The 26,320-nt window shown below is 68.0% G+C and overlaps 3 protein-coding genes across 3 annotated transcripts; all 3 read left to right on the top strand.

Annotated features, from left to right (window-relative positions):
• Positions 1 to 309: 309 nt before the first annotated feature.
• On the top strand, positions 310 to 6,048 carry MEN1 (menin 1). Its single transcript, XM_069809472.1, has 10 exons — positions 310 to 367; positions 1,201 to 1,650; positions 2,536 to 2,744; positions 3,142 to 3,270; positions 3,366 to 3,406; positions 3,490 to 3,577; positions 3,657 to 3,793; positions 3,905 to 4,034; positions 4,676 to 4,849; positions 5,562 to 6,048. Exons 2-10 carry the CDS (start codon positions 1,209 to 1,211, stop codon positions 6,012 to 6,014), a joined length of 1,803 nt encoding a protein of 600 aa, XP_069665573.1. The 5' UTR covers positions 310 to 367; positions 1,201 to 1,208; the 3' UTR covers positions 6,015 to 6,048.
• Positions 6,049 to 7,214: 1,166 nt separating this feature from the next.
• On the top strand, positions 7,215 to 17,176 carry MAP4K2 (mitogen-activated protein kinase kinase kinase kinase 2). Its single transcript, XM_069809473.1, is given in 32 exon segments — positions 7,215 to 7,362; positions 7,542 to 7,599; positions 7,701 to 7,791; positions 7,891 to 7,955; positions 8,230 to 8,285; positions 8,391 to 8,438; positions 9,149 to 9,191; positions 9,320 to 9,389; positions 9,478 to 9,609; positions 9,690 to 9,752; positions 10,039 to 10,120; positions 10,213 to 10,320; positions 10,765 to 10,828; positions 10,938 to 10,993; positions 11,194 to 11,240; positions 11,346 to 11,384; positions 11,506 to 11,536; positions 11,618 to 11,794; positions 11,905 to 11,946; positions 12,165 to 12,249; positions 12,338 to 12,417; positions 12,513 to 12,573; positions 13,081 to 13,168; positions 13,286 to 13,344; positions 13,813 to 13,916; positions 14,009 to 14,201; positions 14,797 to 14,865; positions 15,082 to 15,119; positions 15,121 to 15,169; positions 15,824 to 15,894; positions 16,680 to 16,735; positions 16,824 to 17,176. Coding segments are annotated over 32 exon segments (2,406 nt in total). The 5' UTR covers positions 7,215 to 7,269; the 3' UTR covers positions 16,912 to 17,176.
• Positions 17,177 to 17,812: 636 nt separating this feature from the next.
• On the top strand, positions 17,813 to 26,112 carry SF1 (splicing factor 1). Its single transcript, XM_069809475.1, is given in 16 exon segments — positions 17,813 to 18,633; positions 19,005 to 19,130; positions 20,309 to 20,384; positions 22,062 to 22,214; positions 22,302 to 22,391; positions 22,997 to 23,180; positions 23,266 to 23,381; positions 23,463 to 23,570; positions 23,799 to 23,973; positions 24,070 to 24,313; positions 24,829 to 24,888; positions 24,970 to 25,030; positions 25,032 to 25,120; positions 25,715 to 25,776; positions 25,778 to 25,954; positions 25,956 to 26,112. Coding segments are annotated over 16 exon segments (2,580 nt in total). The 5' UTR covers positions 17,813 to 17,888; the 3' UTR covers positions 26,070 to 26,112.
• The last annotated feature ends 208 nt before the right edge of the window (positions 26,113 to 26,320 follow it).

The raw sequence follows: 26,320 nt of genomic DNA on the forward strand, positions 1-26,320 counted from the left end.
CTGGGGCCTTTCGAGTGATTTGGGTTGAAATTGGGGCATTTGGGGCAAGTTGGGGGGAGCTCGGTGCCTTTGGGGTGAATTAGAGGGAGGGGGGGCTTGGGGGGTAATTTCGGGGTAAATTCCGGCTCTTTAGGCCCGTTTGGGGTGAAACTATCACATCTGGGGGGGAGAAACCGGGGCCTTTCGGGCGATTTGGGGTGAAATCGGGTCCCTTTGGGGCTGGGAGGGGGCAAGATGGCGGCGGCGGGACACCCCCACGATCCCGGCAGCCCCCGCGGTGTCCGGACTACAACTCCCGTCGTGCCCCGCGCGGAGGCCCCGCCCACTCCCGTCGTGCCCCGCGCTGCCCGCGGCGGCGGCGGCCACGGTGAGGGGCGAGGGGAGGGTCCGGGGGGGTCCCCGAGGGTCCCGGGGGGGTCCGAGAGGTCCGGGAACCGTGGGGCCGGGGCCGGGGGGGGCTCTGGGGGGCTGCGGGGCCGGGGGGACCCGCGGGGGGCAGCGGGACCTGCGGGGGGCGAGGGGCCGGGGGGGGCCTTGAGGGCCGGCGGGGGTTCCCGGGGGGACGGGGGGGGGCCCTGAGAGCCGGGGAGGGGGTGGGCTGTGGGTTGAGTCTTGGGGCCGGGGGCTTTGGGGGGACAAAGGGGGGGGGCGTGGCTCCCCTGACCCCCCCCCCCAGCCCCGTGGGGGGGCCTCCCCGACCCCCTAATCCCCTCTCTGACCCCATACAGCCCCCCACTGCCCTGTCCCCCAACCCCGACCCCCTGTCCCCCTCCCTGACCCCATACAGCCCCCCCAAACCCCTGTCCCCCACCCCCAGCTCCTCCCCGACCCCCTGTCCCCCTCCCTGACCCCGTACAGCCCCCCCAGCCCTGTGTCCCCCCGTTGTCCACCCCAGCCCCTCCCTGACCCCATATCCTCCCTCCCCGACCCCATACAGCCCCCCCAAACCCCTGTCCCCCAGCCCCTCCCCGACCCCATATCCCCCCTCCCCGACTCCCTGTTCCGCTCCCTGACCCCATATAGCCCCCCCAAACCCCTGTCCCCCACCCCCAGCCCCTCCCTGACCCCATATCCCCCCTCCCTGACTCCATACAGCCCCCCAAACCCCTGTCCCCCAGCCCCTCCCTGACCCCGTACAGCCCCCCCCCCCCCCCCCCAGCCCTGTGCCCCCTCCCCTAACCCCCCCGTGCCCCCCTCCAGGCGCCGCCATGGGGCTGAAGGCCTGGCAGAAGGCCCTCTTCCCCCTGCGCTCGGTGGGCGCGGTGGTGCGGCTCTTCGAGGCCGAGCTGCGGCAGCCGGAGCCTGACCTGGTGCTGCTCTCGCTGGTGCTGGGCTTCGTCGAGCATTTCCTGGCCGTCAACCGCGTCCTCCCCACCAACGTCCCCGGCATCAGCTTCGAGGCCCGGCCGGGCCCCGAGCCCCACACCCTCGCCTACTTCCCGGTGGCCGAGCTCTCCATCGTGGCCGCCCTCTACGCCCGCTTCACCGCCCAGATCCGGGGGGCCGTGGATCTCTCCCTCTACCCCCGGCCCGACGGCTTCTCCTCCCGCGACCTGGTGAAGAAAGTCTCCGACGTCATCTGGAACAGCCTCAGCCGCTCCTACTTCAAGGATCGGGCCCACATCCAGTCCCTCTTCAGCTTCATCACCGGTATGGGGGCTAGGGGGCTGCCCCACGGGGCTGGGGGTCGCGCTGGAGGCTGCCCCGTAACTGATAAGGGGGCTGGGGGGTGCCCCGCAGTGGTTGGGGTCATGCTGGGGTCTGTCCCATAACCACTATGGGGTTCGTGGGCTGCCCCATAGGGGCTTGGGGTCACTTTGGGGGCTGCCCCATAGGGGCTTGGGATCACTTTGGGGGCTGCCCTATAACCAGTATGGAGTCTGTGGGGTGCCCCACAGGGCTTGGGGTTGCTTTGGGGTCTGCCGTGTAACTGATAAGGGGGCTGGGGGCTGCCCTGCTGTGATTTTAGGGTCACTTTAGGGTCTGCCCCATAACCAGTATGGGGTCCATGGGGTGTCCCATGGGCTTGGGGTCATGCTGGGGTCTGCCCCATGGCAACTGGGGGGGCTGTGGGCTGCCCCGCAGGGCTTGGGGTTGCTTTGGGGTCTGCCCCGTAACCAGTATGGAGTCTGTGGGGTAACCCACGGGGCTTGGGGTCGCTTTGGGGTCTGCCCCGTAACTGATAAGGGGGCTGGGGGCTGTCCTGCTGTGATTTTAGGGTCACTTTATGGTCTGTCCCATAACCAGTATGGGGTCTGTGGGGTGCCCTACAGGGCTTGGGGTCCCTTTGGGGGCTGCCCCATGGCAACTAGGGGGGCTGCGGGTTGCCCCATGGGGCCTGGGGTCACTTTGGGGGTTGCCCCACAGCACCCGGGGGGGGGGGCCACCCACCGCAGGGCTCCACAGCGGGGCTGCGAGCAGAGCCCCCACGGCGCCCGGGAGGGGAGGCGGCGGCGAGGAGGACCTGTGGGGCGGGCGACCCCCCCCACCCCTAACCTGGCCCTGCATCCCTCTGCCCCCCCACCCCCACCCCAGGGACGAAGCTGGACAGCTCGGGGGTGGCCTTCGCGGTGGTGGGGGCCTGCCAGGCCCTGGGGCTGCCCGACGTCCACCTGGCCCTCTCGGAGGATCACGCCTGGGTGGCCTTCGGCCCCGGCGGCGAGCAGACGGCCGAGGTCACCTGGCACGGCAAGGGCAACGAGGACCGGCGGGGACAGACGGTCAACGCCGGCGTGGCCGAGAGGGTGGGTGGCGGTGGGGGGGGGGGACGGGACAGGGGGATACCCAGGGGGGTGACCAGGGGGACAGGGAGGACACAGGGGGACAAGGATGGGGATGGGGGGTAATTGAGGGTACAGGGATGGGGAGAGGGGAGAGCCAGAGGGATGGGGGGTCTGGGGGGGACCCAGAGGGACAAGGATGGGAATGGGGGGGCCCGGGGGGGGGACACACACGGGCAGCCGGGGACAATGAGGACCGGTGGGGACAGACCGTCAATGCCGGCGTGGCTGAGTGGGTACCTCAGTGGGGATGGGGGACACACACACGGGACAGATGTCTCCCCCACGTCACGGCGTGTCCCCTCTGCGTCCCCCCGTGTCATCGCGTGTCCCCTGTCGTGTTCTCCCCCCCCCCCACCAGAGCTGGCTGTACCTGAAGGGCTCGTACCTGCGCTGCACGCGGCACATGGAGGTGGCCTTCATGGTCTGCGCCATCAACCCCTCCATCGACCTGCACACCGACAGCCTCGAGCTGCTGCAGCTCCAGCAGGTGGGGTGGCCGTGGGGCTGGCCGTGGGGCGGGGGGGGGGCAGCCGTGGGGCTGGCCGTGGGGCACCCCCCCGGCTTCTTTCTCTTCCCTTGCAGCGTCTGCTCTGGCTGCTCTACGACTTGGGGCACCTGGAGAGGTGAGAGCCTCCCCCCCTCTCCGATCCCACCGTGGGGCTGCCCCCCAACCCACCGTGGGGCTGCCCCCCAACCTTCCCCACAGATACCCCATGGCTCTGGGCAACCTGGCTGACCTGGAGGAGCTGGAGCCCACCCCGGGGAGACCCGACCCCCTCACCATCTACCACAAGGTGAGCCGTGGGGCCGGGGTGGCCGGGCGCCGTGGGGCAGGGTGTGGGGCTGACCCCCCCGGCGCCCCCCCCTCCCCAGGGCATCCTCTCGGCACGGACCTACTACAACAACGAGCACATCTACCCCTACATGTACCTGGCCGGCTACCACTGCCGCAACAAGAACGTGAAGGAAGCGCTGGAGGCCTGGGCCGACACCGCCACCGTCATCCAGGAGTGAGTTGGGGGGCGATGGCGGGGCTGGGGGTCCCCAGCCCTCTTGGGGGTCCGTATCCCTCTGTAGTTGTGGGGCAGCCCCCCAGCTGCCCCCCTGTGTCTGCCCCACAGCTACAACTACTGCCGGGAGGACGAGGAGATCTACAAGGAGTTCTTTGACGTGGCCAACGACGTCATCCCCAACCTGCTGAAGGAGGCGGCCAACGCTGCTGAGCCCCCTGGGGAGGGTGACGGTGCCGAGGTGGGGGGGGGGAGCCCCGAATTGGGGGGACGCCGCGTGGGGTGGGGGGGGGTCCCTGGGTGCGGGGTACCCCATGGGTGTGAGGGTTTGCCTTGTGTCGGCGGGGGTGTCCCTGCCGTGGGGTGCTGCATTTTTGGGGGATGGGGGGGGGGCTCCCACCTGTGGGGGGTGGGATTTTGGGGTGCCCCACGTTTGGGGGGTCCCCATCTGGGGTGCCCTGCATCCGGGAGTCCCCATTTGGGGCATCCCACAAAGGGGGGAGCTCCTGTTTGGGGGATGGGGGGGGAATGTCTCTGCTGTGGGGTGCCCCACAGAGGGAGTCTGCATTTGGGGGGTGCCCCGGATATGGGGGGCTGCCCCACATGTGGGGAGGCTGCGTTTGGGGGTGTCCTACGAGGGGGGGGGGCTGCATTTGGGGGGGATCCAAAGGGGCGCCCCACATTTGGGGGTGCCTCATGTAGGGAATCTGCACTTGGGGGGCCGCATTTTGGGGTGTCCAAACGGCTGTCCCACATATGAGGGGGCCGCACCCGGGGGTCCCCCGCCAGCAGACGGCCCCCCACCCACTCTGGGGGGCATCCGTCGTGACAGCCCACCGCGTTTTGGGGTGCAGCCTGACGGGGGGGGGTGTCCCCCTGCAGGCGTCCCCGAGCCCCGGGGGGGGGGTCTCGGCGCTGCAGGACCCCGAGTGCTTCGCCCACCTCCTGCGCTTCTACGACGGCATCTGCAAGTGGGAGGAGGGCAGCCCCACGCCCGTCCTGCACGTCGGCTGGGCCACCTTCCTCGTCCAGTCCCTCGGCCGCTTCGACGGGCAGGTGGGGGGGCTGGGGGGGCTCCCCAGGGTGTTGGGGGCTCCCGGGGGTGTCGGGGGGAGGATGGAGCAGCCCCACGGTGCGGCTGTCGCTTCCCCCAGATGCTCCTGAGGGGCAGGTGAGGTTGGGGGGGGGGGGGCTCTGGGGTCCCCAAAACCCTCCGTGTGGCCCCTCCCATTGTCCTTGGGGTCCCTGATAACTTTTCTGGGGGTCCCTGGGCTCCCCAATAACTCGGGAGGGGCTCCGGGCTCCCCCAGACCCCCTTTGCGTGTGTGTGTGTCCCCTGGGGTCCCCCTGTTGTCCTTGGGGTCCCTGATAACTTTTCTGGGGGTCCCCCATATTCTCCCTGGGGTTCTGAATAACCTCGGGGGGGGGTCTTCAGGCTCCCCCAGACCCCCTTTGTGTCCCCCCATTGTCCTTGGGGTCCCTAATAACCTTTCTGGGGGTCTCTGGGCTCCTCAATAACCTTGGGGGGGGCTCCAGGCTCCCCCCAGACCCCCTGTGTGTCCCCCCCATTGTCCTTGGGGTCCCTGTAACCTTTCTGGGGGGGTCCCTGGGCTCCCCAATAACTCGGGGGGGGGCTCCAGGCTCCCCCAGACTGCCTTTGTGTCTGTTTTCCCCCCCCCCCCCCCGGGGTCCCCCGCATTCTCCTCGGGGTCCCCGATGATGTCACCCATGGGGTCTCTGTGCTGACCCCTGCCCGTCCCCCCCCCAGGTCCGTCAGAAGGTGACGCTGGTGTCGCGGGACGCCGACCCCCCCGAGGACGAGGACGCCGGCAGCGAAGACCCCCGGGAAGGCCGGCGCCGGGGCCCCCGCCGCGAATCCAAACCCGAAGAACCCCCCCTCCCCAAAAAACCCCCCGACCGCCGCCGGCCCTCCGGCCCGCGCCCCGAGGAGCCCCCCGCCGCCGCCGCCACTGCCACCGTGCCCCCTCCGCCGCCGCCCCCCCCCGCGCCTCCCCCCCCCCCAGCGCCGGGGGGTCCGGTGCTGGTTTTCCAGAGCGAGAAGATGAAGGGGATGAAGGACCTGCTGCGCGCCCCCAAAATCAACTCCAGCGCCATCAAGCTCCAGCTGACGGCCCAGTCCCAGGTGCAGCTCAAGAAGCAGAAGGCGGCTCCCAGCGACTACACCCTCGCCTTCCTCAAGAGACCCCGCAAGGGGCTCTGAGCCTGGGGGGGGGGGGATTGGGGGGTGGGGGGGGGCTCGAGGGTTCGCTGCGGAGGGGGATTGGGGTGCAGTAAGGACTCTAGGGGGGGCTGCGGGGGGGAAAAATGGGGAGCAGAGGGGGGATTGGGGTGTGATAGGGGCTCGAGGGTGGGCTGTGGGGGGGATTGGGGTACAGTAAGGACTCTGGGGTGGGCTGTGGGGGGTATTGGGGTGCAACAAGGACTCTGGGGGGGCTGCAGGGGGGAATTGGGGTGCAGTAAGGACTCTGGGGGGCTGCAGGGGGGAATTGGGGTGCGATAGGGGCTCTAGGGTGGGCTGCAGGGGGGAAAAATGGGGAGCAGAAGGGGGCTTGGGGTGCAAGGGGGCTCTAGGGTGGGCTGCAGGGGGGAATTGGGGTGCAGTAAGGACTCTGGGGGGCTGCAGGGGGGAATTGGGGTGCGATAGGGGCTCTAGGGTGGGCTGTGGGGGGTATCGGGGTGCAATAAGGACTCTAGGGGGGCTGCAGGGGGGAAAAATGGGGTGCAGAGGGGGGATTGGGGTGCGATAGGGGCTCTAGGGTGGGCTGTGGGGGGTATTGGGGTGCAATAAGGACTCTAGGGGGGCTGCAGGGGGGAAAATGGGGTGCAGAGGGGGGATTGGGGTGTGGGGGGGCTCCTGGGGGGAGGGAAACAGAGAGTAGAGAGGGATTGGGGTGTGACAGGGGCTCTAGGGTGGGCTGCAGGGGGGAATTTGGGGTGCAATGGGGCGCCTGGGGGGGGAACAGGGAGCGGAGGGGGGTTTGGGGTGCAGGGGGGGTGTCTGAGGGGGGAAATGGGGAGTAGAGGGGAGATTGGGGTGTGATAATGCCCCCCCAGGTGTGTGGGGGTGGAGGATTTGGGGTACGGGGGGGGGATTGGGGCACAACGGACTCTAGGAAGGGCTGGGGGGGGATTTTGGGGTACAACGGGGAGCCTGGGGGGGGATTTGGGGGAGAAAACAGGGAGTGGGGGGGTTGGGGGGTACTAGGGCCCCCCCCGCATGTGCTGGCGTGGAGGATTTGGGGTACAGGCAGGTTAGGGGTGCAGTGGGTGTCCCATGTCCCCCCCCCATCAACCAATAAACTGCCGCTGTTTTTCCCCGCTGTCTCCTTTTTTGGGGTGGGGGGGGGCGGTCCCGCCGGGCGGGGCGGTCCCGGGGGGGGGGACACACACACAGACACGGACGGGGACACCCGGGTTTGGGGGGGCCGGGCCGGGTCCTGTGCCCCCCCCCACCCATGGACCCCCCCGAGATGTCGCGACTCGACCCCCGGCTCCGCTACGAGCTGGTGCAGCGGCTGGGGGGGGGCAGCTACGGAGAGGTCTACAAGGTGGGGGGGGCACCGGGAAGTTGGGGGGGGGACTGGGGATGGGACGGGACAGTGGGGGGAATTGGGGGGGGTCTTGGGTGCCGGGGGGGGGGGAATTGGGGTCCAGCAGGGCTGCCCTATTGGGGGGGGCACTGAATTTTGGGGGGTTTCATGTCGTCGTCCCCCCCACCCCATCACAGGCCCGGGACACGGGGACGGGGGAACTGGCCGCCATCAAGATCATCCAACTGGACCCAGGTACCTCCAGACGCCCCCCCGAGGGGGGGTGGGGGGGTCCCCCCGATTTTGGGGGTGGGGGGTGCCCCCCCCCGCCCTGACCCCCCCCCCCCCGGTCCCAGGGGAGGACGGCAGCGGGGCGCAGCAGGAGGTGTCGACGCTGCGGCAGTGCCGGCACCCCAACGTCGTGGCCTATTTCGGGAGTTACCTCAGGTGAGGGGGGGGCGCTTTGGGGGTGTCCCCCCCCCAAAAACCCACCCCCGACCCCCCGACCCCATTAACCCTCGCCCCCCCCTCCCCACTCCCCCCCAGGAATGACCGGCTCTGGATCTGCATGGAGTACTGCGGGGGGGGGTCCCTGCAGGAGATCTACCTCGGTGGGTGCTGGGGGGGCCCTGGGGGGGCCCTGGGGGGTGGGGGGGGGGCCCCCCCCCACTCGTGGGGCCCCCCAACCCCACCCGTGGGCCTCGGTGGGCGTGGGGGGGACACACACACATGCAGGGTGTTGTAACGAGGTTTTCCTGTTTGCGCCCAGAGCCGGTTCCGGGGCGGAAGTTTGGGGGGGGGGGGCACTGGGGAGGGGGGTACTGGGAGCACTGGTGGGGGGAGGGGTGGTTCCCCCAGCCCCCCCGTCCATCCATCTGTCCGCAGCCACCGGCCCCCTGGCTGAGGCGCAGATCGCCTTCGTCTGCCGAGAGACCCTGCAGGTGGGTGGGTGGGGGCCCGTGTGTTGTGTGTCCCCCCCCCCGACGCCTGGGTCCCCCGCTGGGGGGGCGGGGGGACCCCCACTCACATCTCGCCCCCCCCCCCAGGGGCTGCAGCATCTCCACACCCAGGGCAGGATGCACCGGGATGTCAAGGTGAGACGCGCCCCACGGCGCCCTATAGCACCCCACGGCACCCCACGGCACTCCACGGCACCCCACGGCACCCTATAGCACCCCACGGCACTCCACGGCACCCCATGGCACCCCATAGCACCCCACGGCACCCTATAGCACTCCACGGCACCCCACAGCACCCTATAGCATCCCATGGCACCCTATAGCACCCCACGGCACTCCACGGCACCCCATAGCACCCCACGGCACCCTATAGCACTCCACGGCACCCCATGGCACCCCACAGCACCCCACGGCACCCCATAGCACCCCACGGCACCCTATAGCACTCCACGGCACCCCACAGCACCCTATAGCATCCCATGGCACCCTATAGCACCCCACGGCACTCTACGGCACCCCACGGCACCCCACGGCACTCCACGGCACCCCATAGCACCCCACGGCACTCCACGGCACCCCATGGCACCCCATAGCACCCCACGGCACTCCACAGCACCCCACGGCACCCCATAGAACCCCACGGCACTCCACGGCACCCCATGGCACCCTATAGCACCCCACGGCACTCTACGGCACCCCACGGCACCCCACGGCACTCCACGGCACCCCATAGCACCCCACGGCACTCCACGGCACCCCATGGCACCCTATAGCACCCCACGGCACTCCACAGCACCCCACGGTGCCCCCGAACCCCCCCCCCGACACTGCCCCTTCTCCCGCAGGGCGCCAACATCCTCCTGACCCACGGTGGGGACGTCAAACTGGGTTCGTCACCCTACGGATGTGCAGGGGGGTGTGTGTGTCCCCCCAAATATTACGGGGGTCTCCCGGACACCCGGGTGTCCCCCCCCGGGGTACACCTGGGTCCCCAACCCCTCACACCCCCCCCACAGCGGATTTCGGGGTGTCGGCGGAGCTGACATCGGTGGCCAAGCGCCGATCCTTCATCGGGACCCCTTACTGGTAAGGTGGGGGGGTCCCATGGGCCGGGGGGGGGGCAGTTGGGGGTCCCGGTCGCCTGGGTCCCCCCTGCACCCCCCGCCCCCCCCAGGATGGCCCCCGAGGTGGCGGCGGTGGAGAAGACGGGGGGCTACGACCATCGCTGCGACGTCTGGGCCCTCGGCATCACCGCCATCGAGCTGGCCGAGCTGCAGCCCCCCCTCTTCGACCTGCACCCCATGAGGTGAGGGGGGACCCCCGACCCCCCCCAAAATCCCCCCCGGGACCCCCCCCGACCCCCCTGTCGTCGTTGTCCCCCCCCAGGGCGCTGATGCTGATGGCCAAGAGCAGCTTCCAGCCCCCCAAGTTAAAGGAGAAGAGTCTGTGGTGGGTTTTGGGGGGGGGGGGGGCTTGGGGTGCGGGGGGGTGGCGTAAGGAGATATTTGGGGTGCAGGGGGTGGGATCCGGGGGCGTGGGGTGCAGGGAGGATATTTGGGGTGCAGGGGGGCATGTTTGGGGTGCAGGGGGCTACAGTGACTATTCGGGGTGCAGGGGGTTGGGATACAGGGGACATTTGGGGTGTGGGGAGGAAATTTGGGGTGCAGGGGGTGGGATGAGGGGGTATTTGGGGTGCAGGACCCCTCCCCATAACACCACCACATCCCCCCTCCAGGTCTCCCAGTTTCCACCAGTTCCTCAAACTGGCGCTGACCAAGAACCCCAAAAAACGCCCCACAGCCGCCAAGCTGCTGCAGGTGAGGGGGAGGGTGGGGGCACAGGGGGTTTGGGGGGGCACGGGGGGGTTTTGGGGACCCCCCTGACACCCCCCCGTGTCCCTCCCCCCCAGCACCCCTTCACCGCCCAGCCCCTCCCGCAGCACCTCGGCCTCCAGCTGCTGGATCAGGCCCAGAGCCCCAGGGGGGGGTCCCCCCACCCAGATGATGGGGACCCCCAGGTGACACCCCAAAAATGTTGGGGGGGGACTGGGGGCCCTGGGAGCGGGTCTGGGGGGTTTTGGGGGTCCCTTGGGAGCTTTGGGGTCTCTGGGTGCGGGTTTGGGGGGGGCACCGAGGGGGTTGGGGTGTCCTAGGGTGGTTTGGGGGGATCTTGGGGAGATTTGGGGGGGTCCCAGGGAGGTTTTGGGGGGGTTGGGGAAGTTTTGGGGTTCCCAGAGGGGTTTGAGGGTCCCAGGGAGGTTTTGGGGTATCTTGGGGAAGTTTTGGGGTTCCAGGAGGGGTCTGGGGGTTCCCAGGGAGGTTTTTTGGGGGGTTGGGGTTCCGGGGGGGGTGTCTGAGGGTTCCCAGGGAGGTTTTGGGGTTCCCGGGGAGGCTTTGGGGGGGTCAGGGGTGCCCCACGGCCCCTGACACCCCCCCATCTCCCCCCCCCCTCGGTGTCGCAGGATGACGACTTTTTCCCGGACAGAATCCGGTCGCAGGACGACCACGGCCCCTCGGAGAGCCCCTGTGAGGGGGGGGCATGGGGCCCCCAGACCCCCCTGACCCCCCCCAGCCCCTCCCCGGATTCCTGGGTCCACGGGCCCCCCCCATTAACGGCCCCTTCGATCCCCCCCAGTCCATCAGGTGAAGTTCGAGCCCCCCCTGCGGAAGGAGACGGCGCCCGGTGGCGGGGTGAGGGGCTCGGGGGCGGCGGGGGGGGCCGTGGGGCAGCTGGGGGGGGGGCACGTTCATCTGGGGGGCAGCTGGGGGGGGTGTGGGGCAGCCCTGGGGTGGCTGGGGGGGGGCACGTTCGTCTGGGAGGCTGCTGGGGGGCAGCTTGGGGGGACACGGGGGGGCTATGGGGCTGCGCCCCACATCTGCCCCCCCCCCAGCAGAGCGAGGATGAGGATGACGACTGGACCTTGCTGGGAGAGGAAGAGTAAGTGATGGGGGGGGGGCAAGGTCGGGGTCCCCCCCTGCCGTGGGGCTGACGCCCATCTCCCCCCCCCCCCGCCGTGGGGCTGACCCCCATCTCCCCCCCCAGGAGCCTCCTGCAGTCGGTGGAGGATGCCCTGGAGGAGCGGTGAGGGGGGGGGGCTGGATGGCTGGGTTACCCCGGGGGGGGGGTCCGGATGCCTGGGTCCCGTCCCCCCCCGGAGGCCTGGGGCCCCCCCTGCACCCCTGACCCCCCGTCCCCCCCCCAGGAGCCTGACCATCCGCCCCGCAGCCCCACAGGTAGGTGCTCCCCCCCCCCCAGGACCCATCCCCCCATATTGGGGTGCTGCCCCTCCCCTCACTCCTCTCTGCCCCCCCCAGGTCCCCCCGGACCCCCCGGATCCCCCCCCGCCCCCCCAATCATCCCTCTGGGAGTGGGGGGGTTGGGAGCCGGACCCTCCCGAGGGGACCCCCCCGAGCTCCCCCCCCCCGGAGGGGTCCCCCCCCAGCCCCCCCGATTCGCCGCTGCCCCTGGGCTGGGCCAGCGTCGAGCCAGAGGTGGGTGCCCCCCCCTCCGTGCCCCCCCCCGGACGCCTGGGTCCCCCCAGAATGGTGGGGGGGCCCCCAGTGTGTGCGTGGGGGGGACTGACGACCACCCCCCCTTGCAGAGACCCCACTGCCACGGGCTCCCCCCAACCCCCAAAGTCCACGTGAGTGGGGGGGCAGGTATTTTTGGGGGGGGGTGTCAGGGTCTTTGGGGGTGTGGGGGGTCAGATTTTGGGGGGCTCAGGGTTTTGGGGAGCTCAGGGGTTTGGGGAGAGTCAGGGCTTTGGGGGTATTTAGGGTTTTTTTTGGGGGGCATCAGGGGTCTGGGGGGGAGTGTCAGGGATTGAGGGGGGGGCTGACCGTGTGTGTGTGTCCCCCCCAGATGGGCGCCTGCTTCTCCAAGGTCTTTAACGGCTGCCCCCTGAAAATCAACTCCGCCCTCACCTGGGTGCACCCCGAAACACGAGGTAGGGGGGACGCAGGCATCGGGGGCGCTCCCCCCCACACCCCCCCAACCCCCCCACTGACCCCCCCCAAATCTCCCCCCCCCCCCAGATCAGTACCTGCTGGTGGGGGCGGAGGAGGGGGTCTACACCCTCAACCTGCACGAGCTGCACGAGGACACGCTGGAGAAGGTGGGGGGCTGCGGGGGGGGCGGTGGCGGTGGGGGGGGATGACACCCCCCTGGGGAGGGGACCCCCCCCCAAACCTGTGCCCCCCCCTCCGCCAGCTCCTGCCCCACCGCTGCGCCTGGCTCTACTGCATCAGCGATGTCCTGCTCTCGCTGGCAGGTGGGGGGGGGTCTGCCTTGGGGGGCTGGGGGGGTTTTGGGGGGCTGGTGGGGGGTCTGGGGTGATGTGGGGGTGGGTCTTGGGGGGCTGTTGGGGGGCTGGGGGGGTGGTAGGGGGCTGGGGAGTTGGGGGGCTGGAGGGGGTGTTAGGGGTCTGGGGTCCTTGTGGGGCTGGGATATGGGGGTCCGGGGTGTTGGGGGTCTGGGGGGGGGTTGGGGGCCTGGGGGGGGTCTGGGGTGATGTGGGAGCGGGTCTTGGGGGGCTGTTGGGGGGCTGGGGAGTTGGGGGCTGAGGGATTGGGGGTCTGGGGGGGTGTTGGGGGTCTGGGGTCCCTGTGGGGCTGGGATATGGGGGTCCGGGATGTTGGGGGGCTGGGGGGGGGGGCTAGGGTGTTATGGGGCTGAGGAGTTGGGGGGCTGAGGGGGTTGTTGGGGGTTCAGGCTCGCCGTGGGGCTGGGCCGTGGGGTGCCGTGGGGCAACCAGGGTCCCTTGCCCCCCCCCCCCCAGGGAAGCCCCCCCAGCTCCTCTCCCACGACCTGCCCGGGCTGTTCCAGCGACGCCGGCGCCCGGAGCCCCTCTCCCGCCTCCTCCCCCGGTAACGACCCCCCCAAACCGCCCCCCCCCCCCCGCCATGGGGCTGCCCCCCCCAGTGACGACCCCTCCCCCCTGCCATGGGGCTGGCCCCCCCCAGTGACCCCCCCCGCCCCGCCAGACGGGGCCCCCTCTCCTCCAAGGTGCCCCACACCAAGGGCTGCCTGTGCTGCCGTGTGGGTAAGGGGGGGGCGACGGAAAAAGGGGGGGCCCAGGGGGGGTGGATATGGGGGGGGCCCAGGGTGTGGGGTGCAGGTGTGGGGAGGACCCCAGATTGTGGGGTGCAGATATGGGGGGGTCCCAGGTTATGGGGTGCAAGTATTGGGGGGGGTCCCCAGGCTGGGGGGGTGGTTATGGAGGGGCCCCCAGGGTGTGGGGTGCAGGTATTGGGGGGGGGAATCCTCAGGCTGGGGGGTGGTCGTGGGGGGGGCCCCCAGGGTATGGGGGTGCGGATATGGGGGTCCCCAGGCTGGGGGGGGGTGCCCCCAGGTATGGGGGTGCTAGGGCAGGGACCCTGGGGGGGGGGTGTGGATATGGGGGGGGTCCGTGGCAGGTGCTGGGGGGGGTCGGGTCAGTTTTGGGGGGTCCGTGGCAGCCGGGGGGGGTCAGTTTTGGGGTGGGGGTCCTCCTGACCCCCCCCCCCCCCAGTCAGGGACCCCCAGGGGGACAGCACCTTCCTGGCTGCTGCCCTCCCCACCGCCCTCCTGCTGCTGCGCTGGTGCCCCCCCCTCCGCCGCTTCGGGCTCCTCAAGGTGATTTTGGGGGTTCGGGGGGGGCTGGGGGGAGGAACACAGCTGGGGGGCTGTGCCCTGACACCCCCCCCACCTTGTCTGCCCCCCCCCAGCGCGTGGCCGTGCCCCTGTCCCCCCCCCCGGGGCTGTTTGAGCTGCTGGTGGTGCCGGGGGAGGCGTACCCCCAGATCTGCCTGGGGGCCACCGACCCCCAAACCTGCGGGGGGGGCACCGAGCTCGGACCCCCCCGGAGCCGCCTCCACTTCCAGCTGCTGGGGATGGGGGGACCCCCCGAAATCCCCCTGGGTAATGGGGGGCTGGGGGCGGGGATTTGGGGGTCGGGGGGGGTAAGGTCCGGGGGGAGGGAAGATTTGGAATTGGGGGGGGGATTTTGGGGTTGGGGGGATTTGGGGGTCGGGGGTTTGAGGTTTGGGGGGGATTTGGGGGTCTGGGGGGGGTGAAGGTTTGGAGTTGGGGGGGGATTTGACAGTCTGGGGGGGATTTGGGGGTCTGGGGGGATGAAGATTTGGAGTTGGGGGGGGATTTGACAGTCTGGGGGGGATTTGGGGGTCCTGGGGGGGATTTTGGGGTCTGGGAAGATCTGGAGTCGGGGGGGGATTTGGGGGTCTGGGGGGGGAAGATTTGGAGTTGGGGGGGGATTTGACAGTCTGGGGGGGATTTGGTGGTCCGGGGGGGATTTTGGGGTCTGGGAAGATCTGGAGTCGGGGGGGGATTTGGGGGTCTGGGGGGGGAAGATTTGGAGTTGGGGTGGGATTTTGGGGTCCAGGAGGGATTTGGGGGGGGAACACTTGGAGTCAGGGGGGGATTTTGGGGTCCGGGGGGGGCAAAGCATTTTCAGGGGATACCCCCCCCCGTGACAGGGCCCCCCCTTTTTCCACAGCCCCCCCCGGCCGCGCCGCCACTCACCTCACCCAGGTGGACCGAGACACCGTCCTGGTCTGCTTCGAGCGTGAGCCCCCCCGGTTTTGGGGTGCTGGGGGGGTTTTGGGGTGTTGGGGGGGGTTTGTGGTGCTGGGGGGGTTGGGGTGCTGTGTGGTTTTTGGGATGCTGGGGGGGTTGGGGTGCTCAGGGGGGGTTTGGGGGTGCTGGGGGTGTTTTGGGGTACCTGAGGGGGGGTTGGGGTGCCTGGGGGGGTCCCCAGTACTGACACACCCCCCCCCCCCAGGCTGTGTGCGGGTGGTGGATCTGGGGGGGCACCCCCCACCCTGCCCTGGACCCCCAGCTGACCTTCGACTTCCCGGTGGAGACCCTCGGTGAGGGGGGGGTTGGGGGGGTCATCCCCTTCCTGGGTGGGTTTTGGGGTCCCCCTGGTCCCGGGGGGAGTTTTGGGGTCACCTCTGTCCCGGGAGGGGGGGTTAGGGTGTCCCCATCCTGGGGGGGGTTGGGGTTCATCTCTTCCTGGGTGGGTTTTGGGGATCCCCCTGGTCCTGGGGAGGGGTTGGGGTGCCCCATCCCCGGGGGTTTTGGGGTCCCCCCTATCCCAGGTGGGTTTTGGAGTTCAGCTCTTCCAGGGTGGGTTTTGGGGTCCCCCCATCCTGGAGGGTTTTGAGGTCACCCCCATCCCAGGCAGGTCTTGGGGTGCCCATTCTCCTGGGGGGGGGTGCCCCATCCTGGGGGCTTTTGGGGTCACCTTGTCCCAGGTGGGTCTGGGGGCTCACCCGGTGCCGGCATTTGGGGGCCCCGGGCGTTTTGGGGTGCCCATTGTCCTGGGGGGGGGTCGGGGTGCCCCATCCTGGGGGTTTTTGGCGTCACCTTGTCCCAGGTGGGTTTTGGGGTACTCATTTTCCTGGGGGGGGGGGTTGGGGTGCCTCATGCCGGGGGGTTTTGGGGTTCAGCTGACCCCCAGCGGGTCTGGGGGCTCACCGGGTGCCGGCATTTGGGGGTCCCGGGGGTTTTGGGGTGCGCAGTGTGCCTGCAGGACAGCGTCCTGGCCTTCGGCCGACACGGGGTGCAGGGGCGCAGCCTGCGGGGGAACCAGGTGGGGGGGGATTTGGGGTATGGGGGGGTCTGGGGGGGCTTGGGGGGGTTGCGGTTGAGGGTCTGGGGGTGAGGTTTTGGGGTGGGGGGGTTTAGGGATGGATTTGAGGGGGCTGGGGTGGATTTGGGGGATTTAAGGCTGGATTTGGGGTTTGGGGGGTGGATTTGGGGGGGGCAGGGGTTTTGGGGATGGATTTGGGTCTTTTTGGGGTGGATTGGGGGGGGCAGGGGGTTTAGGGCTGGATTTGGGGGGCCAGCGGTTTTGGGGATGGATTTGGGTTTTTTGGGGGTGGATTTGGGGGGGCCAGGGGGTTCGGGAATGGATTTGGTTTTTTTCAGGGGTGGATTTGGGGGGCTGGGGGGGTTTAGAGCTGGATTTGGGGTGTTTTGGGGTGGATTTGGGGGGGCAGGGGGTTTAGGGATGGATTTGGGTTTTTTTGGGGTGGATTTGGAGGGGCTGGGGGGTTTAGGGTGGATATGGGGTTTTTTGGGGTGGATTTGGGGGGGCTGAGGGTTTAGGGCTGGATTTGGGTTTTTTGGAGTGGATTGGGGGGGCTGGGGGATTTGGGGGTGGATTAGGTTTTTTTGGGGGTGGATTTGGGGGGGCTGGGGGAGGTTTGGGGATTTCAGGGTGAGGTTTTGGGGGGCTTTGGGGAGCGATCTGGGGCTGGGGGTTTTGAGGTGATATTTTGGGGGAGGGGGTTGAGTTTTGGGCTGGGGGTGTTGGGGGGCGCAGGGCCATATTTGGGGTCCTCCCCCCCCAACCCTCCCCACCCCCCCCCCCAGGTGACACAGGAGGTGATGGATGAGTCCCGCATCTTCCGCGTCCTGGGGGCCGACAGGTACGGGGGGGGGACGATGACTGGGGGGGGCGTGACCCCCCAATTTCGGGGGGACCCCTCCCCACCTGTGTGTCATCCCCCCCCCCAGGGACATCATCCTGGAGAGCCGCCCCGCGGGGGACCCCCAGGCCCCCACTAGCCTCCACCTCCTCACCGGCCACCAGAGCAGCTTTTAGGGGGGACCCCCCCCATTTTGGGGACCCCCCCTCATTTTGGGGGACCTCCCCCGTTTTGGGGGTACCCCCCCAAACTAACCTTCTTCCTGAGAAACCGGGCCCCCCCCCCGGAACCGCAATAAGGGCCTGTGCCCCCTCCCCGACACCCTCAGGGGTTTGGGGGGGGCCGCGGTTCCCCCCCCCCAGTTTTGGGGGCGGCCCCCCCCCCAATTTGGGGTCTTACACTGGAATGAGCTGCGGGGGGGGGCAATAAACGTGGAGATGAGAGAAAGTGTGGGGCTCGGGGGGGTCTGTGGGGGGATTTGGGGGGGGTCGGGGGGTTTGGGGGGGTCAGGGGGGGTGAGGGCTGGGGGGCGGGCTCCCATGATCCCCTGCGCGGGGGGTGGGGGGCGAACTCCCGCGATGCTTCGCGGCGAGGTTTTGGCGGCCCGCTGCGCCCCGCGCGAGAGCGCCCGCCCCCTCCAGCCCGCCTCCGCCAATCCAAGCGGCGCCTTCCCCTGCGCGACGGCGGAGTCCGCCAATCGGGAAGCGCCGAGCCGGCCGCCCGAGGAAAGGGGAGGTGGCGCCGACGCCACGCCCGCCCGGCACGGGGTCTACCACCGCCCCCGTCCGGGGGCGCGGGGCGGGGCGTCGCGCAGCCAATGGCGGCGTCCCGCCCCCTCCCCGCCGCGCCCGCCCTCCGCCGCTCCCGCCCAATCCGCGCTCGCCCCCTCCCCCGCCCCCGCGCGGCGCCTGAGCGACGTCCCCTCCCCGCCAATCCCCGCCGCCGCCGCCTCAGCGCCCGGCCCCGCCTCCGCCGCCCGCCCCCCGTCTCCGCCAGCCAATCCCCGCCGGCGCCGCGCAGACGGGCAGCGCCGCCAGCCGACGGCGGGCCGCGAACGCTTTGATCGACGCGCCGGCCGGCCAACGGGCGTCGGGCGCGCGGCGGCGGCGGCGTGGAAGGTTCGCGAAGGCCGGTCGGCCGAGGGGAGGCTTCTATGGCGACCGGGGCGAACGCCACGCCGCTGGGCAAGCTCCACCCGCCCCCGCCGCCGGGGAAGCCCGGCTTCCCTCTGCCGCCGCCCCCCGGCCTCGTCCTCCCCGGCCCGCCGCCGCCGCCCCCGCCGCCGCCGCCCCCTCCAGGCGCCGGCCAGGCCCCGGCCGCCCTGCTAGGCCCGATGGCGGCCGCCGCCTACCCCTTCGCCGCCCTGCCGCCGCCGCCGCCGCCGCCCCCCCCGCCGCCGCCGCCGCCGCAGCCTCAGCCGCCGCAGCAGCAGCCGCCGCCCCCGCCGCCGCCGCCGCCGCCGCCGTCGTCGTCGGCCCAGCAGCAGCCGCAGCCGCAGCCCCAGGCGGCGGCCGCCGCCCCGCAGCAGCAGCAGCAGCCGCCGCCGGCGGCCCCGGCCGCCCCGCAGCAGCAGCAGCCGCCGCCGGCCCCGGGCTCGGCGCCCTACGGGCAGTACCGCTTCCCTTCGCCGCCTCCCGGCCACGACCCGCCGGCCGCCCCGCAGACCGCGGCGGCGGCGGCTCCGCCGGCCGCCCCCCAGCCGCAGCCGCCCCAGCAGCAGCAGCAGCCGTCCGCCCCCCCCCAGCAGCAGCAGCAGCAGCCGCCGGCCGCCGCCCCGGTGCAGCAGCGGCCGGAGGAGAGCGGGCCCGGTGGGGGGGCCGGAGCAGGAGCGGGAGGTGTCGGGCAGAATGAAGCGGCCGGCCGGCCGGCCGGCGGCCATAAGGGCTCCAGGAGGTCAGGTACGACCCGAGGGGGGTGTGTGTGTATTGGAGGGCAAAGAGGGGGCCGGGGGGCGTTATTGCGGCGGGTGAGGGGCAAAGCAAGGCTGGGGGGGTTATTTGGCGGGGTGAAGGGCAAAGAGGGGCTGGAGGGGTTAATTTAGGGGGTGAGGGGCGAAGCAGGGCTGGGGGGTTATTGCGGGGGGCGAGGGGCAAGGAGGGGGACGCTGGGGGGGTTACTGGGGGCCCGGCCCCCAGACCCCCCCCTTGCCGACGGCCATCTTGTGGCCCCTCCGCGGGGCAGGGGGGGGGGGGGGGGCTGTCTCCGCCGCACACCCCCCCCAGGCGGAAGAGCCCAGCGGGTTTCCCGAATCGGTGCGTTTTTCCCCCAGACTTCCCACGGAAGCGGAAGCGGAGCCGCTGGAACCAGGACTCGCTTGAGCAGAAAACGGTGATCCCGGGAATGCCGACCGTCATCCCGCCTGGCCTCACCCGCGAGCAGGAGCGCGCCTACATCGGTAACGTGCGCCCCACCGCTTTGGGGCCAGAAACGGCAGATTTGGGGCTGGGAGGGGTGTTAGGTCGCAGCCCGGCGAGGTTTTGGCCAACTTTCCCTTTCGGTGACGCTTAATTGTCCCTGAAGGAGTGCCGCCGCCGCCGCTGCCCCCCCGCCCGGGGCGGGAATGGACGGAAAACGGGGGGTTGGGGCCCAATTTGGGCCCTGGGGCGTGGGGGGGCAGCGGCCGCTGGGGGCCCCCCTCCCCGTCACCGCTTTGCTTCCTAATTAATAACCAACCCCTCTCTGATGAAGACGTGGCCGAAGCAAGCGGAGGGGGAGCCGCCGCCGCGCTCCTGCTTCCCGCCGCGGGCGGTGGGGTTCGGTGAGAACGTCTGGATTTTTAGCTGATAATGTTTGGTTTTTTAGGTAACAATGTGTTTTTTTGGGTACCTGGGGTTTTTAGGTAATAACGTTTGTTTTTTTAGGTAATAATGTCCTTTTTGGGGGTAATAACGTTTCTTTTTTTTTTTTACTATAATTTCCTTTTTTGGGTAACAATGCCTGACTTTTTGATAATCATCTCCTTTTTTGGGTAATAACATCTGTTTTTTTGGTAATAACATACCTTTTTAGGTGATCATGTGTGTTTCTAAAGTAATAATGTGTGGTTTTTTGGTAATAATGTCTGGTTTTGGTCACAACGTGGTTTTTTTAGGTGATAACGTTTACCTTTTAGTAATAATCTTCTGTTTTGGGTAATAATGTTTGGTTTTTTTGGTAATAGGATCTAGTCTTTCCATTGTAATGTGTGGGGTTTTGGTCATAATGTGCCTTTATTGGTAATGAGGTCTGGTGCTCCGGTAACAAATACCTGTGTGTGTTTTTTCATAATAATGTTTGGGTTTATGGTGATTATGTCTCTTTTTGGTAATAATTGCTGGGCTTTTTTTTTTCAGTAACAATGTCTGGTTTTAGGGTAGCAATGTCTATTTTTAGTAACAATGTCTGGTTTTTTTTTGGTAACACTGCCTGGTTTTTTTGCTAATAATGTGCTGTTCTTGATAGAAATGTCTGGTTTTATGGTAATAATGTGCTTTTCTGGGTAAGAATGTCTGTTGTTTTGGCAATAATGTCCTTTTTTTGGTAATTCTGTCTTTTTTCCCACCCTTTTTTCTGTCCTAACCGGGTTTCTTCCAGTGCAACTGCAGATCGAAGACCTGACTCGCAAACTGCGCACGGGAGACCTGGGCATCCCCCCTAACCCTGAGGACAGGTTGGGACCCTTCACCCTGACAGTAACCCTTCCGCCTTCCCGCTCGCTCTTTGAGACGCTTTTTGTGGTTTTGATCATTCTTGTCGTTACGATGATGATTACCGTTAACGGATTTCCGCCGGCGCCGCAGCAGGCCCGGCCCTGCCGCCGCGGGGGGGCCAGGCCTCGCCGTTCCGCCCCTCCGGCCGCCGCAGGGGAAGGGGTCGCGTTCGTTAACCCGACGACGCCGGCGGATTAAGTAGCGCCGGCGGACGAATTAGCCCCAGCGGCTTAACGAGCTCCGGGAGCTTAACGGGGGCCGGGCGCTGGGGCGGCTTCGCCCGCGGCGGGGAGGGGGGGAAAGCGCCCGATTCGGGGCTTTTCTCGCCAAGCCCGCGGCGGGGGCTCCCGCCGGTGCCGCTTCGCCCCCTTTTTCCCTCAGTTCACCCCAATTTGGTTAAAATCGGCTCCGGGAGGGCAACTTCCGCCATTTTCCTCCCCAAAAGGGGTCAAATTCCAGCTCCGCCCCCTTCCCCTCGCCTTTTTCGCCTATTGTGGCCCAATTTTTCCGCGGCGGGGCAGCGGAAGGGGCAGAACGGGGGTCCCTCACCCCGCGGCAGCCGGGGGGCCTAACGACTTTGCCGGCTAACGCCGCCGCTAATGAGCCGGGGCCGGAGGTGGGGCGGGGGGCGGGGAGAGATCGGCCACCCGGCGCTTGGGTTTTGGGGGGAAATCCAGGAAAATCCGCAATAACCCTGACTTGCTCCTCCGCAGCGCGCCAGGGCCGAGCGCATCGTTAATGAGCTGGGGCGTCGTTAGCGCTAATTACCGGCGGACGCCTGCTTGCGGTGGTGGCGGTGGGGAGGGGGGGGTTGTTATTAATTAATAATTAACGAGCAGTGATTAGCTGACCTTTCGTTTCGCGTGTCGACAGTTCCCTTTAGGCCGCGAGGACGGTGGCGCCAACTGGTTTTAATCCAGAAAAGTTTCTTTCTCACCCCAAAACGGGTGCAGGTTTCCGATTGCCGCCCGGGATGTATTTTTTTGGATGATCCGCGTAATCTCTTCCCTTCTTGCAGCCTCATCCTAAATTTGCAATTTTGGGGGGGAAAAAAAGGTCCATAACTTAACCAAAACTTGAGGAATTGTGACTTTTTTTTTCTTAATCGATGATAATTCTGATTTTTAATTCTGATTTTTAATCATAATTCTGATTTTTCTCACCCCGAACATGGCTCTGCTAAACCGACCTTAACTCTTCCGTTTGTAGCTTTACCTGCTGTGCTGCCAAAAAACAAAACAAAAAAACCCAAAAGCTTCCCCCAAAAAAGCTGGAAGCTTTTCCTCTTAAAAAACAGAGAAATGGGCAAAACGAGGCCTCAAAAAAAGGGAGAAACGGGCAAAACCCAAACTTTTGCCAAAAAAAAGCGAGGGGAAAAGGAAAAAAAAAAAAAAAAGGCCCAAGCTGCCCCGACTGAGGGAGAGAAGGGCAAAAAGGAGCTGAAGCGGCTGGTTTTGGGGCTGGGGGACGGGGGGGGCTCGGCCGGCCCTTAATTGGGCCCGAATTAACGCCCCTGGGGAAAGGGAGTGGGGAGGGGGGGCAGCCCCCCATCCTGGCTGTAGCAGAGAGGGAGGTCGGGGGTTGTGGGGGGCTTGGGGGGCGGTGAGGTGACCCCCCCGTGCCGATGCCCCCCCCAGGTCCCCCTCCCCGGAGCCCATCTACAACAGCGAGGGGAAGCGCCTCAACACCCGGGAGTTCCGCACCCGTAAGAAGCTGGAGGAGGAGCGGCACAACCTCATCACCGAGATGGTGGCCCTCAACCCCGACTTCAAACCCCCCGCCGACTACAAGTGAGGGGGAACGGGGGGGGAACACGGCGTTTTTGGGGGAGATTTGTGTCTTTCTGAGGTTTTAACGCTCCATTTTTGCCCTTCCAGGCCGCCGGCGACGCGGGTGAGCGACAAGGTGATGATCCCGCAGGATGAGTACCCCGAGATCAACTTCGTGGGGCTCCTCATCGGCCCCAGGTGCGTCTGTCGTCCCCCCGCCCTCACCCTGAAACCGGGGGGGCTGCTAACGAGGCCAGGCGCTTAATGAAGCCTGGAGGGCTCTGCCCTCCTGCGGGAATTGGGGGGTGCCGGACACAGCATCTTGGGTGGGTGACACTCCCCTTGGTGTCACCCCAGAAACTTGGGGGGGCTCTTGATGAGGCCAGGTGCTTAATGAGGGGGGGCTCTTGATGAGGCCAGGTGCTTAATGATGCTGGGCGCTTAATGAGGCCAGGCTCCTAGTGATGCTGGGGTGCTGCTGGGTCCCCATCTCCCCCCACCTGTAGGGTCCCAGTCTGGGTGTCCCAGCAGGACCGTGGGGTCCCACCCCCCCCAATTCGGGTGGGTGACCCCCTTCCCCTCCCACTGCCCAGGGTGTGCCCCCCCTCAGCATCTCCTAAAGTATTTTGGGGGGGGGGGGGTGGAGCTCTTAATGAGGCTGGGCTCTTAACAATAGCAGGATGCCAGTGTGTCCAGGGCTCTCCCCACCTACGGGGTCCTGTCGTGGGGTCTCTCCCCCCCCCCCCCCCCAACCCTTTTCTCACGTGGGTGACCCCCCCTTTCCTGCGTGGGTGCCCCCCCAGAGGGAACACACTGAAGAACATCGAGAAGGAGTGCAACGCCAAGATCATGATCCGGGGGAAGGGCTCGGTGAAGGAGGGCAAGGTGGGCCGCAAGGATGGGCAGATGCTGCCGGGGGAGGACGAGCCCCTCCACGCCCTGGTCACTGCCAACACCATGGAGAACGTCAAGAAGGCAGTGGAGCAGGTAAGGGGGGGCCGGGGGGATCCCGGGGCAGGGGGGTAGGCAGCTCAGCCGTTCCTTTTTTACCTTATTTTCCCCCCAAAACTAGATCCGGAACATCCTGAAGCAAGGCATCGAGACGCCTGAGGACCAGAACGACCTGCGGAAGATGCAGCTGCGGGAGCTGGCGCGTCTCAACGGGACGCTGCGGGAGGATGATAACCGGTCAGTGAGGCCCCAGGGTGACCCCCCCCCACCCCAAAATGATCCCCTTGCACCCCCAAAATAACACCATCACCCCCCCAGGATCCTGCGGCCGTGGCAGAGCACCGAGACCCGCAGCATCACCAACACCACCGTCTGCACCAAGTGCGGGGGGGCCGGCCACATCGCTTCCGACTGCAAGTTTGCCAGGTGACAGCCCCCCTGCCCCCCCAATCCCCTGCTGTCCCCCCAAACCCCCCCGTGTGCCCCTGGGGGGGGCGCGCAGGGAAACACCCCCCCCCTCCCTGAAGCTGGGAGAGGGACGGGGAGCGAGCGGCAGGGGTGCTGTGCTCGGTACCCCTCCTGCCTCGCTTGGGGGGTGCCACCGCCCCCCCAAACTCACCCCCCTCCCCAAATTCCGCCCCCCCCCCCCCCCAGGCCCGGGGACCCCCAGTCGGCGCAGGACAAGGCGCGGATGGACAAGGAGTACCTGTCACTGATGGCAGAGCTGGGGGAAGCCCCCGTCTCGGTCAGCTCCAACGCAGCCCACAACAACAGTCCCCTCTCCAGCAGCCACCGCGCCGCCAGCCAGGCCAGCAGCCAGCCCCCCCCCGTGAGACACAACCCCCCACCACCACCCCCAAAAACACCCTCCTGGATTGGGGGGGGGGGGCAGCACCCCCTAACCCCCCCACCCTATTCTTTCCAGAGCCGCCCGCCCTGGATGAACTCCACTCCCTCAGAAAATCGGCCCTACCACGGGATGCACGGGGGGCCGGGGGGGCCTGGGGGGCCCCACAGCTTCCCCCACCCCATGGCTGGCATGGGGGGGGGTCACGGGGGCCACCCCCTGCAGCACAACCCCAACGGGCCCCCCCCGTGGATGCAGCCCCATCACCCCCCCATGGGGCAGGGCCCCCACCCGCCCGGGCACCCGGGGCCCCACCACATGGGTAAGGACAATCCTGGGCGGGGGGGGGTGGGGGGGGATTTTGGGCTGAAAAGGGGGGGTTTGGCAGAGGTTTGGTTTGAGGTGAAGGGTCTCGTTGCCTCTAGGTGAGGGGCTGGGGGGTTTTGAGGGGGGGTGGGCATTTGGGGGGGCTGCAGGAGGACTTCTGGAGTAAAAAGAGGGGGGTTTGGCACCCCTCCCTCACTGAGGGTTTTTTCTTCACCACAAGGTCAGAACGGGGAGGGTTTTTGGGGGGGACACATGACTTTGGGGGTGATTATTTTGGGGGGGGGGTGGTTGGGGGTAAAAAAGGGTTTTTGTCCCCCTGGGCAATGGTGTCCGATTCCAGGATCAGAACAGGGGCAGTTCTTCAGGGAGGGGGTGACGAGTTGGTTTGGAGGGGGTGGGATATGATTTTGGGCGGGGGGGGGTGTGTGTGTGTGTGTGTGTGTGTGTTTGGGGTGAAGGGGTTGCAGTGGCCCCCCCCTCGCTAAGGCGACGGTCTCTCATTCCCTCAAGATCAGTACCTGGGAAATGCGCCGGTGGGCTCTGGGGTCTATCGCCTGCACCAGGGAAAAGGTGAGTGCTGCCCCCCCCCCCCCAAAACCACCACTCCCCCCCGGCTCCCCCAGCCCCCCCCTAACCCGCTCCCCCTCGCAGGTATGATGCCGCCACCGCTGGGTATGCTGCCCCCCCCGCCCCCCCCGCCCGGTGGGCAGCCGCCCCCCCCCCTCCGGCCCGCTCCCCCCATGGCAGCAGCAGCCACCGCCGCCCCCCAGCAGCAGCAGCACCCCCTTGCCGTGGCAGCAAAGTGAGTAATGTGGGGGGGGCACGGGGGGGGGGCACCGGGGGGGGGGCACGGCAAGGGGGGGGCACCCCGCGTTTGGGAACCTTGTGCCGGGGTTTGGGTCATCCCCCCCTTTAACCTGGGTTGGGGGGGAGGTGGGTTGTGTTCTTTTTGGGGACACCCCCACTGTGCTGGAGAGGGGGTGTGTGTGCCCCCCCCCGTGCACTAAACCACGTTCTTCAGTTCATGCCCTAATTAAGCCAAGCCCTTAATTAACCCGGTGCTGTGGGGCTGTGCCATGGGGGGGTGGGCTTGTTCCTTTTGGGGGCCTCTCCCTCTGCATTAGAAGGGGTGCACCTCCTCTCTGCCCCTAATTAAACCACCCCACCCCTTCATTAAAACATCCCCCTAACTTAAACATCCCCTTAATTAAACCAGCCCCATTAATGACCCCCCACCCCCTGATTAACCCACAGCATTAATAGACCTGTGCCCCGGGGTGGGGGGGGAGGTGGGTCGTGCTCCTTCTGGCCCCCCCCAAAGGACTCAGGAGGGAGCTGTATCCCCCCTGCAATTAGCGTGGATGCCTAACGAAGCCCCCCCTTTCCCCCCCCCCAGATACGACGACCACCACGAGCGCTGGCAGCGGCTCCCTCCCGCCCTGGCAGCAGCAGGGGGCGGGGGGGGGGTGCGGCGGGGGGGGGTGCGGCTTCTACGGGGGCCCCCCCACTCCCAGGCAGCCCCTCCATGGTGCCTTTGCCCCCCGGGGTCCAGCCCCCCCTGCCCCCCGGGGCCCCCCCGCCCCCCCCGCCGCCCCCTGGCTCCGGGGGCATGATGTACGCCCCCCCGCCCCCCCCGCCGCCCCCCCCCCATGGACCCTTCTAACTTCGTCACCATGATGGGGATGGGGGTGCCTGCCATGCCCCCCTTCGGCATGCCCCCCGCGCCCCCCCCGCCGCCCCCCCAGAACTGAGCCGGCGGGGGGGGGGCACGGCCGGGGAGAGAGCAAGCCCCCCCCCGGCACTGCGCCTCCACGGGGGGGGGTGTGGGGAGCCCCCCCCACCCCAGACTGCTCCATTGAGGGGAGACCCCCCCCTCCTCCTGCCCCATGGCTTTGGACTCTTCCACCATAGGGACTCCCCCCCCCCGCACCCCCCCGGGACCACGTGTGAACTGGTTTGACACCCCCCCCCCCCCCCCGTGCCCCACACCGGGGGGGGGGGG

This window comes from Haliaeetus albicilla, chromosome 22 (genome assembly GCF_947461875.1).
Source record: "Haliaeetus albicilla chromosome 22, bHalAlb1.1, whole genome shotgun sequence".
In the NCBI taxonomy this organism is placed as follows: Eukaryota; Metazoa; Chordata; class Aves; order Accipitriformes; family Accipitridae; genus Haliaeetus; species Haliaeetus albicilla.

What these genes read in the sequence shown, in the direction of transcription:
- MEN1 (XM_069809472.1), top strand. Translation starts at nt 1,209, where the DNA reads ATGGGGCTGAAGGCCTGGCAGAAGGCCCTCTTCCCCCTGCGCTCGGTG. An exon ending in ACGCCGGCGTGGCCGAGAGG is followed by an intron (nt 2,745 to 3,141) that starts GTGGGTGGCGGT and finishes CCCCCCCACCAG; the next exon opens with AGCTGGCTGTACCTGAAGGG. An exon ending in CCCTCACCATCTACCACAAG is followed by an intron (nt 3,578 to 3,656) that starts GTGAGCCGTGGG and finishes CCCCCTCCCCAG; the next exon opens with GGCATCCTCTCGGCACGGAC.